This window comes from Anguilla anguilla, chromosome 15, assembly GCF_013347855.1.
Source record: "Anguilla anguilla isolate fAngAng1 chromosome 15, fAngAng1.pri, whole genome shotgun sequence".
NCBI classification, from domain to species: domain Eukaryota; kingdom Metazoa; phylum Chordata; class Actinopteri; order Anguilliformes; family Anguillidae; genus Anguilla; species Anguilla anguilla.
In genome coordinates this window covers 25385417-25398124 of record NC_049215.1, presented here as the reverse complement: position 1 = coordinate 25398124, position 12708 = coordinate 25385417, and the positions used below count along the sequence as shown (strand labels likewise).

The window sequence follows — 12708 nt, the reverse complement described above, 5'->3', positions numbered from 1 at the left end:
CATTTTGCTATTTTTGAGCAAGCATAGCCCATTACCTGTATTAGTCTACACAATCTTTTCTCATCATCTTCATTAAAAGTGCCAATTCTGCACCTGAATGTGCCTTCCAGAACATTCCATGGAGACCATTAACCTGCTCACTTATGCATGAAAGGACATCCTCAGAATTCAAACCATATCTGTCATGATTAGTGTTTATTTAAAATACTCCATCTGCAAATAATTTCAGTTAATTAAAAACTGACAAATTTCACAGCTAGTAGCCTACATAGTAAGCAAAAAAAATAAAAAATGGGGGGGGGGGGGGAAACCTCAAAAAAAAAAAAAAAAAACCAGTCTCTCTTCTTCGGTTCCACACCTTTGGGGGGGGGTTGGAGGGGTACCAGTGTCTTTGGCTCAGGCCGAGGGGCGGGCTCAGGGGTCAGAGGTCAGCGTGGACCTATGACAGCACAGCGTGCGACTGGCGGGAGTTGAGCAGGTTGTCCACGCTGAGGGAGCGTCTCATGGCCGCTTTGCTCAGGTCCTTGTACTTGTCCTCACAGAGCCGGGAGATGGCCTGCAGGACACGGGACACGGGACACAGGCCTGCTTTACACTCCTGCTTTACACTCCTTTACACTCCTGCTTTACACTCCGGCTATACACACCTGCTTTACACACCTTTACACTCCTGCTTTACGCACCTATACACACCTGCTTTACACTCCTTTACACTCCTGCTTTACACACCTCCTTTACACTCCTGCTTTACACTCCTTTACGCACCTCCTTTACACACCTCCTTTATACTCCGGCTATACACACCTGCTTTACACTCCGGCTATACACACCTGCTTTACACACCTTATTTTTGCCTTGTTCAGTTATTTTTGATGCCGGAGTAGCCTCATTCTTATGGAAGCATACCACAATTTAAATAACAAAAAGATAAAACTGAATATTGAAAACTCAAATCGGTCAATGCCCATACCCTGGCCCCTCCCACCCATTCTCCCTTGCCCAGTCAGTGCTCATACTCTGTCCCCTCTCCCCCAGCCAGTCAGTGCTCATATCCTGTCCCCTCTCCCCTACTCTCCCCCGCCCAGTCAGTGCCCATACTCCGGCCCCTCCCACCCAGTCAGGCCCCCGCCCCTCTCACCTCCAGCTTCTGTGCGCGCTGGTTGCTCAGAGGCTCCAGGGGGAAGTTCAGGTTGTTGTCGTCGGCCAGCGAGCGCAGGTCGAAGTAGTACTTGGCGTAGACGCTGGCCGGGACGTTGATGTTGAACTGCAGCAGCTCCAGGAAGTGTCTTTCCATTTCGTTCCTGAGGGAGGAGGGGCGGGGGAGTCAGTCAGAACGCAGTCCGTCTGAAAGCCCGCTTCACTTTTAACGGTCACCACCTTCACGGCCCACCTGAGCTGAAGTCCCCGTGTTCTCTGGGAGAACAGGATTACAGAGCATGCTCTAAAAGCAGATATGCACAATTACTGCAGCAGCCACAATACAAATAGCAGAAAGAAGTAAGAAATATAATCCTGCTGGCCAATGGGAACTGTGTAATTAGTGCGCGCTGAGCTGAAAGGGAAAGAGTGACCCAGATTTTTCTGTCTAATGGCCCCCTTTAGACCAGAAGTGTCAGATCTTATCTGAAAAGTTCTGGGGTGGATTTAGGTTTTTCTTTTGGTTTTTTAGTCCAGCACTATGGCACTTCATTCAACTAACTAACCATGGTCTTCAATCAAGAGAGTCCAGCACTAAGACACCTGATTCTATTTCATTGGCTGGTTGCACAGTCTGCAGACACAACAAACTGCACTGTTCAGAGTCGTGGGATCAATGGAGACCTGGAGCATGATTTCCGGTGCTGATAAACTCAACCTCTTGTTACCCAACACTCTTTGTTAAAACCACAAACATTTTACACTTTTAGGCAGAGCCACTCTCGTCCACAGCGGCTGACACTCAATCCATTTACACAAACAGATGATTTACCGCACCTGGGAATCCAACCGTGGAGCTGTGACCTCAGTTCCCTAACCATAATGCCATTCTGCTGCCCGTGAAAACTCAGGCACACACAGACGGTCCTGATATACTGTAAATACACTGACCGAGCATGACATTATCGTAAAAAGGAGACTGGCTGAGCAGGAGGGTGAGTGGAACTGCTATTATAACACTGGCACCTCGGCAACTGAAGCAGCACTGTCCCCTGGCCCCCAAATGCAGCACTGCACCCAACAAACACAGCACCTCCCCCTGGCCCCCAACCGCAGCAGCTCCCCCTGGCCCCCAACCGCAGCAGCTCCCTGTTCTCCCACAGCCTCCCGAACACAGCCCACTCACATGTCCTCCACCGTGATGTCCTTGAGGATCTGGCAGTAGTCCACGTTCCAGACGGCCTGGTCGTCCCACACCTTGGAGGCCAGCAGGATGGCCCCCAGCACCATGCGCTTCCAGTTGCAGGGACAGATGTCCAGCTCCGCGTAGGTCAGCAGCCTCTCCAGGTACACCTGCAGGGGAAAGCAGACCTGTCAATCACCGCTTATATCAACACACATACATCCCTATTCCCGCCGGGCTACATTCTGCCATAACTGAGAATTCATTACGTCCAGCACTGGTTGGGCACAGCGCTGGTTTTACTGCCCTCTAGTGGTCTCATCAAATATAACATGATATGAATATCTTAAATTAGTCTGCAGGCTCTGAGTGGAAAGTGGCTCTATTGAGCAATCTTCAGTGGAGTGCTGATATATGAAGTCTTGCCTTTCAACCACACCTCACAGATACACACTCACCAGCCTGCTGGAAGGCAGAACTCATTGTACAATTGGGGAGTTCACAGAGACTCCAGAAGTCAGCCGTTAACTAAGCGTTGTGTTTGCATTATGGAGACGGAACCAGAGGAGTCCAGCCCACTGTGAACCTGAGGCTCAGACACTATCCCTGCAGCCCGTTGCTTTGTTTGGCCCACTAGCCCTGCCTGTTCTGCACCTGAGGAGGGCCCAGTGTCAGGGGGTCCGGTTATTGATTATTTTGCTATCACTGGCTACTTTTAAATAAATGAAAAATATAAAAACACGTTCACTTTTCTAGAACGGTAAAGAAATTCAACGACTAAATGAATTACCTGAACAATACTCAAAGCATTCCAGCAGGAGAAAGTTCTACTTGATGCTCACCGACCCTCAACACATTCAAACACATAATTATGTTCAGAGGGAACCCATTAATCTGCGACAGCCATGTAAACTCCTGTCATTTCCCTGGAGCAATCACCAGCCCTCATTCGGTGAGGGATGCTTTTGGGAAATGGTTAGGATATTAAATTATAACAGCAATTCATCACAGTGTCAAAAATCAAAGTGATTCATTTTGTAAACAATTAAATCTAGTAAATTAGTTAGATTAATTGTTGCAGCCCTAATGGTGCTGGCTGGTGTTTGGTGTTTCAGCACTTGGTGATTAACTGAAGTCGCTGATTGGCTGAAGAGCACACATGGCCATAAACACCTGCTTATTGAAAGGAAACCACAAAAAACTGCAGACACTGTAACCCCCCAAGGTTTTTAGGTTGGGACCCCTGACAGACAGAGCGAAGGATGAACGGACACACAGAGAGAGACGGACAGACACGCAGACGGGCGGCTCGCTCACCAGCGTGACGATGGCGCACTCGGCCGTGAGCTGGGCAGCGCTGAAGAGCGTTCTGACGAAGCGGTAGATGAGCTTGTGCTCCGGGTCGGTGCGGGAGTAGTCATCGGGGACGTGATCTCTCTGCGGAACAAGAGCGCCGCCGCAACCTCAGAGCACGTCATTGGCAGAGACAGGGGCACCAATCGTAACCAAGTGGGATCACTTCTGAACCAGGAAGTGTAATCTGCGCTCAACAGACCGGGAGCTAGGGGTCTCTGGAAGGATGCTTGAGCAAAGAAACACATCCTTTAGCGCAAGTACTATTTTCGGAATGCGTGACATAAATGATTGACCTGTGGATCCACACTTCCCTGTCTGCCACGTCTGTAACTGATGTGGCTTCAAACTGACACTTTACTGAACAGACTGAACACTTTCCTAATGCAAGTCTCCTCAATTCCTTGCGTCCACCATTGGGTGGAGCTAAGGCGATATGGAGAAAGGCATTTCTGAACCTAATCCAGACATTAATCTACCTGGTTGTCCAGCAGACATTATCAATGTCCCTTTCAGCATCATATGACAGCTAAAAACAGCACAGCCGACCCACACAGCCTACAATCTTTCATCCTCTCAGAAGTTAATCGTGATTGATGTGACATCATACCATTTTGTGCTAATACTATAAATTGCTCTATTTGGTCTCTGTTCTTTGTTCACTGGTTTGTTAATAGATGCATAGATGAAACGGCATACAATTAGAAATATGCTACAACTCCATACAATGATGACATTAACCCCTTTGTGCAGATGCCAAATCAGGCCAATCCGCACCAATTTATGTAGTGTTCTATTTAAGGCTTTTTCACTCCATTTACCATTCCAACTTAGATTAGTTTTCATTTAGGTAGAAATAAAGTGCCACAAATGCAATTATCATGGCAAAAATTCCAAAATGAAGTTTCTCTCAGTAATGAAATACTGAGAGCCACATGTGTATAACATGTAAAACTATGCCTCATATGCAGAACTACTAAAGATTCAAGTAAAACATAAACAGTGTAGCCTGGTATTCTTCAGTGTCTCAAAATCTATTCAAAATGTCTAAATTGTGTATTGCTGTAAATGATAACAATCATATATTTCACTACAAATCAACTGTTTACTCATGTAGTGAGGAATTACAATCTTTTCATCAGTATATGGGTGTATTTTTTGAGGAAAGCCTTGTCCAAGATGGCATGCTGGGACAGGCAGGGGCCGAGGCTGGAGGACCCCCCTGTAAGCAGGCAGGTTTAAGCCCATCAGCCAATTCACTGCACTACAGTGCAGCTGCAGAAGTGAAATCTCTGGCCAATCACAGTGTCACAAGCTTCCCCATCACCCCCGCCTCCCATCACTCACCGTTAAGGGGTGGATCTTCTCGTCGAAAATGTCCAGCGACCTGGTCAAGTCCCTGAAAGAGAGGAAAAACTGTATTAGTTAACCACAGACACACACGCACGCGCGCACACGCGCGCACAAGCACACATGCACACACGCACACACGCACACACAAGCATGCTCGCAGACTCGCAATGCTCCGGACCCTTTGCACGTAGAGTTACACACAAACCAGCGGCGACAGACAAGGCATAAAGATATTATTCCAGACTTCTGGTTCAGAGGGCTACATTTCATCCAAAGCAGGAGGTGGGATTTCACACTCGACTGAGACCGAGACCATATTTCAGAAAAGGCGCCCGTGGCAAGGCTGCATAAAACACCCCCGTCACAATCACACGCTTATGTTTCTGCTTCAAAAGAGGAGGAAACCGCACGTACCTGTTTTTTATGTGGTAGTATATTGCTAGGGTGACACTGGAAAAAAAAAAAGGCAAAGATCGTCAATCAGACAAACCATTTTTTACAAGTTGCTGTTTTATGAAACAAAAACTTGGTGAAGCTCCGATAGCCAGAATAGACAGACGAGTTCCAATCCCTCAGCAGTCAAAGTCACTTCCGCCTCTCACTCACTCACTCAACTCGGTCACATAAATCACGGCACTGATTCGATCATTTCTGCATTAGATCCATCCTCCCATCGTTTGCTGCAGCCGCGCGTCTGTGCCGACGTGAGAGAGACGGGGGCCGCAGGACACGTGATGTCATCCGCCTCGCCGATGGGAACCCGCGGCTGGAGCGTACCGGGCTTTATATCGATCCGCTGTGTTGGGTTATGCGCCTTCACGCTTGTGGATACATAAGCGAAACCCCGCCTCTGTTCCTAGCTTCCGATCCCGCCGAAATCTGCGCGGGTTAAGGTAGCCGCAGGGGAAGGTTTTACGAGCGGAAACCTTCCCCTGAAAAACCCGCTCAGCTTCTGTGCCAGAGGGCAGGGAGAGAGCTCTGCAGCATCTCAACGCCTGTGCAAGACGCCACTCAAAAAAAAAAAAACACCTCATTTCAAGATTGATATTGAATTAAAAATATATGTGCAAGACTATTGGGAGAATAAAAACCATTTCTCTCAAAATAATTTTTCTCCATGATTTGCCAAATACATTTTAAAAGAGTGATTTCATGATGAGAACTTATGAATAATTAACATGCAACATCGCAGAGTGGCTCCAGTAGTCTGGTGGAACATCGAACAAAAGCAGCTGAAGGCGGAACGATCGTGATACATGGTCAAAGTGGAACGGTCATGGTAAATGGTCACAGTGGAACGGTCATGGTAAATGGTCACAGTGGAACGGTCAAGGTAAATGGTCAAAGTGGAACGGTCATGGTAAATGGTCACAGAGGAACGGTCATGGTAAATGGTCACAGTGAAACGGTCAGGGTAAATGGTCACAGAGGAAGATGCTCACCACTTGATTGTGCTCTTCAGGTTGGGCTGGCTGACCGTGCTGTCATCGATGAATATGGTGGAACAAGAGCTGTATTTCTTGGAGAGGAGGCCAGGGGAGAACTGTGCCAGAACACAAAGGGACAGGAAACATGCAGGGCGGATCAGCGACTAAGACCGTTAGGCTTAGGGACAGAGTCTACACTTCCTGTGTTTCGGATACAGGGACACACTCCTAAGACTGTTAGGCTTAGGGACAGAGTCTACACTTCCTGTGTTTCGGATACAGGGACACACTCCTAAGACTGTTAGGCTTAGGGACAGAGTCTACACTTCCTGTGTTTCGGATACAGGGACACACTCCTAAGACTGTTAGGCTTAGGGACAGAGTCTACACTTCCTGTGTTTCGGATACAGGTACACAATCCTAAGACTGCTAGGGTCTTGTACAGATGGCCTACCTTTCCTGTGTTTCAGACACGAAGAGACACACTCGGCCATGTACAGAGTCTACACTTCCTGTGCTTCAGATAGAAACATGCTCCTAAGATTCTTAGGGTTAGTTATATTCAGTCTACACTTCCTGTGTGTCAGTAGAGCCACATTCCTAAGACTGATAAGGGTTAGGTACAGAGTTTACATTTCCAGCATTTCAAACACAGATAAGTGTCTGAAACACTCCTTCATTTACTCACATGGTTTATGTGATTGCTTTTCCTTTTGTCCCGCACTGCAAGAAATGAGAGGAAAGTACTGTCAGTACAGATGTAGGGATTGTATGTGATAATGCATAATTGTTAAACAAGAAAGGTCAGTACCATTCAACAGGCTGGTCGATAAAAGATAGCGATAATTACCGAATATCCGAACACAATATCAACGGGCAGCCTGAGCTTTCCTATGGTCTTTTTTCTGTAAACATACCAGATACAGTTCTGAACATCCAAACTTCAGAGGCCAAATGATTATAGGACAAACATCACCACTAGTATCTGCTGGGTGTTGATATGCTAGCCAGTCCACAGCGAGACCGCGCAGCTCCCATGCGATCACGTGATGCGTTTCTGTCCCCCCAGAAGCAGTTCACATGGCCTCTGAAGGTTGGAGGTTCAGTATTGCAAAATACACCAAATAAGGCTGATATGCTGCAGAGTGGCAATGACTGTGAACGCACTCAAAAAGCATTATAATTACATTAACAGCATACTGCCCAGCCCATTTCTGAAGAAACGCGTCCATCGAGAGATTCTAATCTGCAGGCTGAAGAGCTGCCTCTCACGTGACAGCCTTAGTATGATATCACATTCATCACTGAGATGCCCCGCCCGCGTGCCGCTGACGCTTGGCGAGGGACTCACCGTCTGTCTGCGATTTGCTGAGGAAGATGGTGCTGGCACGGGCGTGGTCCGAGGGGTTCGATTCATGGGCCAAATCTGAGAGTGAAATAACAGGGTGCTGTTCAAAGCCATTTCATTCTTTATAATTACGCAGTTATAAAGTGTAGCAGACGCCCCCCCCCCAGGGAAACTGCACAGTATACCACCACTGCCTTCGTACAGCCGAGTCTTTACTGAAGTAGCTCAGGTTACAAGCCCAGTTCGCCACCCTTTGCTGCCTAGTAGTCAGACACAGCAGAACTTTAGAAATCTGTGTTGAGATGGCCATTGGTTTGGCATGCGTCCATTTGGTATGCCCAAATAAAGACTTCCTTCAAGAAAACAAAATAAATTCTCACTTAAATGAACATTACATTCCTTTAACATGACATGTTAGGAACAGAGCCATCAGACAGTAGCCTTGGACACCTTGTCCAATCCAGAACAAGTAGAACAATTCTCCATCAACTGAGAGTACACACTGGACTACAATTTTACTGTCCCATTAAGGAGAATCTCATCTTAAATAAGTCTACTGGAAGAGGATTTCTGCACCGAGTGCTTCTGTGGGCAAATACACACTCACACAAGGGAGCATCCCTTCCTGAGGAAGTCTCCCTGGCTGAACCCCAAAAATGGGCACCGGGCTTGGTTACGTAATGTAACTGTGGGCCCAGGCTTCGGCCCAGATGTCACAGTGGCTGGCAGCAGTTGCCTCCATACAGTCAGTCAGCCTTTTTGCTGCAGCCTGCACTGGTGCTCAGCCAGAACACAGGGCTCAAATATCCCTGACTGCACAGCACAACTTCCCCCAAAACCTCACATTTAACACCACAGCTTTTCAGTCAAATTCCACCACTTCTGAAAAATTCACTGAAACCAAGTGCCATCCCCTTCACTTGGCGTCCATGGTGTCTTGCAAAAGTATTCGGACCTCGACACAGTTTTCAGAAATAAGTATCCTCATAGCTCTTGACACTTCTACAAAGGAATTACGATTTCTGACCTACACAACCTGCTCCACACAGTCAAAGGCCAAAAGGCAAACTAAGGACAGACTCTCAGCACAGGCTGGTGGCAGGAGTTTCCCCACTGCTGTGCTATCCATACCTTTTGCTTAAAGGAACCCCAAAATGAATTGTTTTTTTAAAAAGGCCAAATAGAATCTGGTCCCCTACAACATCCCTAGGGTTAATCCTGGAGTCTGAGTTAGAGTCCTCAAGAGTTCCAGAGACTCCTGTGAGGAATGTGTCCCACTGCTGAACTCATTACCCCCAACTGCCATGATTTCATAACCACTAGGGATTACAGACATACCACCATACCACAGGAATCAGCTTCCCCCCTGTCTGTCTGCCTGCCTGCCCACACACACAGGTCGTACCCACCTGATGCCATGCACCACAGTAAAGGTGTAAAATTTTGTTAGTGTATGTGAAAGAAGCACAGTAGGACTTGCAGTAAAGCACAACGTGTACTGGTGGATTAAGGAACCAGGAACACACCTACAACCTGTAGCCATCAGTCCCGAGTACAATACTGCAAGCTACATACAAAACTATGCACAATTTAGGACAGCCTGTCTAACATTCGTACTGACGAAAATCAGGTTAAAAAACAAGTCATGTCCAGGGTCACAAGTCTTCAAAGTTACTGTGCCATCGTTTCTGCTACATTATATAAAATATCACTAGAAACACAATATCCCTTTAAAATTCAGCTGCGATCATGTTTTGTCAACAGAGGTTGTTTAGCATATCACAACTGCAGAAACACACAATGATTGGCTCAGCCTCTCCCACCAATAGACAGTAAAAGTGAAGGTAATTAAAACCAGGAACTCTGATCAGTTCCTGTAGGCGTGTCCATGTCCTGTTACTGACCAATACCGTCTCTGCTACCACCTCACTCAGATCACAGCAATCTGCAGCATGTTTATATTCTCAGGTCAAACCCAACGCTGAACTGGGCAGGAGGTGACAACACTCACCAGCTAAACACCAGTAACAAGGCTCAGTGAAAGGGCACACACAAAGCCAAAGTTGCTTGGCCGCCAAATCAAGCTTTCCTCACAATAAGAGTGAATAATGACCGTTTGGCTGGCTTCTCTGGGAATTTGACTACCTCCTCTGTAAATACACCCTCAATAGAATGGATGCAATATCATGGCTGGGCATGTCTGTACAAGAACATCTTGCACATGCATCCGGTGTCAATGTCACTGTTCGCAATAGCCTTGTGAGTATTCATTTCAATCTTTTTTTTTGCGTACCACATTTTACATAAACACTGTCACAAATATATTTCACAGGAAAGCGGAGCCTGAACACTAAACCATCAAGTAATGTAAAAGCCCATCCTCCACTGGTCAGCCTGGTGTCTGTAGGATAAGACAGTCCAAGAAAAGAAGCATAATAATAGGAAGTTCAGAAGAGAAAGACGACACATTGAGTGGTTGGATTTGTAGAGGTGTCCTGTATGCATGTGCCTGTTGCTCTGGTCCAGTAGAATCTCATCCTCGGACAATCCCAGGTGCCCACACCGTGCAGGTAGAGTCGCGGGCAGCCAGGCATGCGGTAACACCAACTGTCCGAGCCGCGGACAGAAGCTGCTGTGGAGCTAAATGGATTAGGCTGCACATTAAGGTGAAGCTATTTTAGTGCGCAGCTTTGCGGACTTTTACGGGGACAAATTCCACCTACAAAATCAAAGCTGCGCACGTCCACCGACAGCCCCAATTTGGCAGTGTATTCACTTCTGGGAGCAAGCCCCATAAGCCCATTTTCAACAGAAGCTTACGTAATATATAGGACTGCTGCCAGCTAATGTGCTTCGGAGTTTATTAAAAACCGGCGAAATGTGGCGGTGAAAATGTAAAGAAAACAGGGGGTCTTATGTGATATAAACTCACCCGTGTCCAAAAACTGTGCCCTCATATCACTGAGTGCGAAATATTTAGTCCCCAGGGGTGTACGAACACCTGTGACGCTACCAGTTAACACCGCTGTTCAATATTTAGTATGCGGTACAGTATCAGTTAATGGTAATAACTCTGTACGTTTACGATGCGCAGCTGTGGGCCTCCAAGCCTGGCTCACCAGCCGAGGAGCGGTGAGCAAACCTGGAGAGGGAACTGGAGTGGGGGAAGCAATTTACACTTCATAGCAGAAACATCCAGCCTCCTTTGAAGCGCCATTTGTAACCATGAACCACCCACTGGTTTGCCAACAATCGAAGGAACTGAACAACTCAAGTGTCTGGTGCGTGGACCTACCGTCTGGCACTTCTCTGTCGCTGATGTGCTGCAGGTAGGGCCCGGTGTCCTCGCTCAGGTCGGTGTTGGCTTGATAATCTTCCACAGAGTCTGACTGCCGTGGGAGCTTCGGGCTCCCACCGGGAGACATACAGCAAGATACCGTGTTCCCCATTTCCAAACCGATTTAGCTAACCTGACCAAACGCAGTTTGGCTACGACTCTTGCGAGTGTGCAAAACCCTCTCCACAACCAACCAAGGAATGACTATTTTTTCAAGATTGCATCAACCATGAAGGTGATGGGATTCCTTTCATTTAATACATAAGGCTCAACCTTACGACGGGGACTATTAAAATACATTAAGAGTTGTAAGGTAACAAGGACCTTTTATATTCGAAACGTACATGCCTGTGTGTCTGAAGGTTTTCTTACAAGCTCGGGCGACGTGCTAGAATTACTGTGATGTGATCTAGCGGCCGTTGATCGATGTTCCAGTATGCTCTGGCTCGCCTCGAAATCAGAACAAGGCAACTATACAAGCAATACTCTCCGCCAGTTTAAAACTACGCGAAAGTGCAGCTAATACTGATAATTCACCCATTCTTCACCTAGCCCGTTAGCTAGTCAGCTAACTAGCTACATCTTTTAGAAACAAGCTAACAAGAAGACTGCTTAGCCTGCTAGCCAGGCAAGTTGACTAGTTAGCTGACGTTAGCCGGTGCTCCGAACATTACCGATACTAAGGAATCCTGTATCTCTTTTGGTGCTGCAACAAAATCTAGTAAAAGAATTACAACTTACGAGGTTTCCAACACGCTCCCACCTATATCTGCTCTGACTCTAACGTTATTCCGTAACTGTGATCAAACATACACTCTAAGGCGAGGCTTTAGTTTTGGGCCTAACAGAGAACGTAGTTGTCCCTTCTTTGCGATCCGGACACATCGAAGCCAAAGAGTAACTATTTACTATGTCTGGATCTGTCTAAAGTCAGCTGTGCCTCTCCCGCTCTGGTGTCGAGGGTCCCACGTTATCCCCTCCACCCCACCAGCCAATTCTGCGATCCTCTCCCATTCACCAGCTCCATCTGTTCCACGAACGCCGCTACCTGGCAAGCACGCAACACCCGCCTACCATAAAATTTAGTCATACTCTATTGGGCGTTAAAATCAAAATAAAGCCAAATACTCCTAGACCATTGGTCAAAATGTATGCCAATTTAAAAGCGTGCTGCAAGCAGCAAGGCTCCCGATTACCCGCCTACTTACGCATTCCTGCTTTGTCATTCGTCCTCAAAACGTATTTGTTAAAAAAACAAAAAACAAAGACTTGGTTGTTTCTTACGGATCGTTTCATGGTCGATGACTGCATTCCACGAAATAATAAAAATCTTATAAAAAATCGATTCTTATTTTAGAAATTATTTCCCGTGGCATAGGTGATCTGAGATGCTGCGCTCAAGGAAATAAGTAGCCTACCGACACAATATGAACAGTTAGGCCTATTTATATTTATAATTGTAAAAAAAAATGCTATAAAAATGTGTCCCGTGTACTGTCTCTATAAACATATTATCACTGTACAAACTGCTTTGGAGGTTTTTTTTTTTTTGCTTTAAACCACGAACCCA

At 46.7% G+C, this 12708-nt stretch overlaps 1 protein-coding gene across 1 annotated transcript; it reads right to left on the bottom strand.

Moving 5' to 3' along the window:
* Window positions 1–176: 176 nt before the first annotated feature.
* On the bottom strand, window positions 177–12219 carry LOC118214318 (cyclin-Y-like protein 1). The gene is made up of 10 exons (XM_035394206.1): window positions 11097–12219; window positions 7805–7879; window positions 7142–7176; window positions 6469–6569; window positions 5441–5476; window positions 5021–5072; window positions 3638–3757; window positions 2324–2490; window positions 1139–1301; window positions 177–556 (listed from the first exon to the last, which is right to left on the bottom strand). Exons 1-10 carry the CDS (start codon window positions 11248–11250, stop codon window positions 440–442), a joined length of 1020 nt encoding a protein of 339 aa, XP_035250097.1. The 5' UTR covers window positions 11251–12219; the 3' UTR covers window positions 177–439.
* Window positions 12220–12708: the final 489 nt, after the last annotated feature.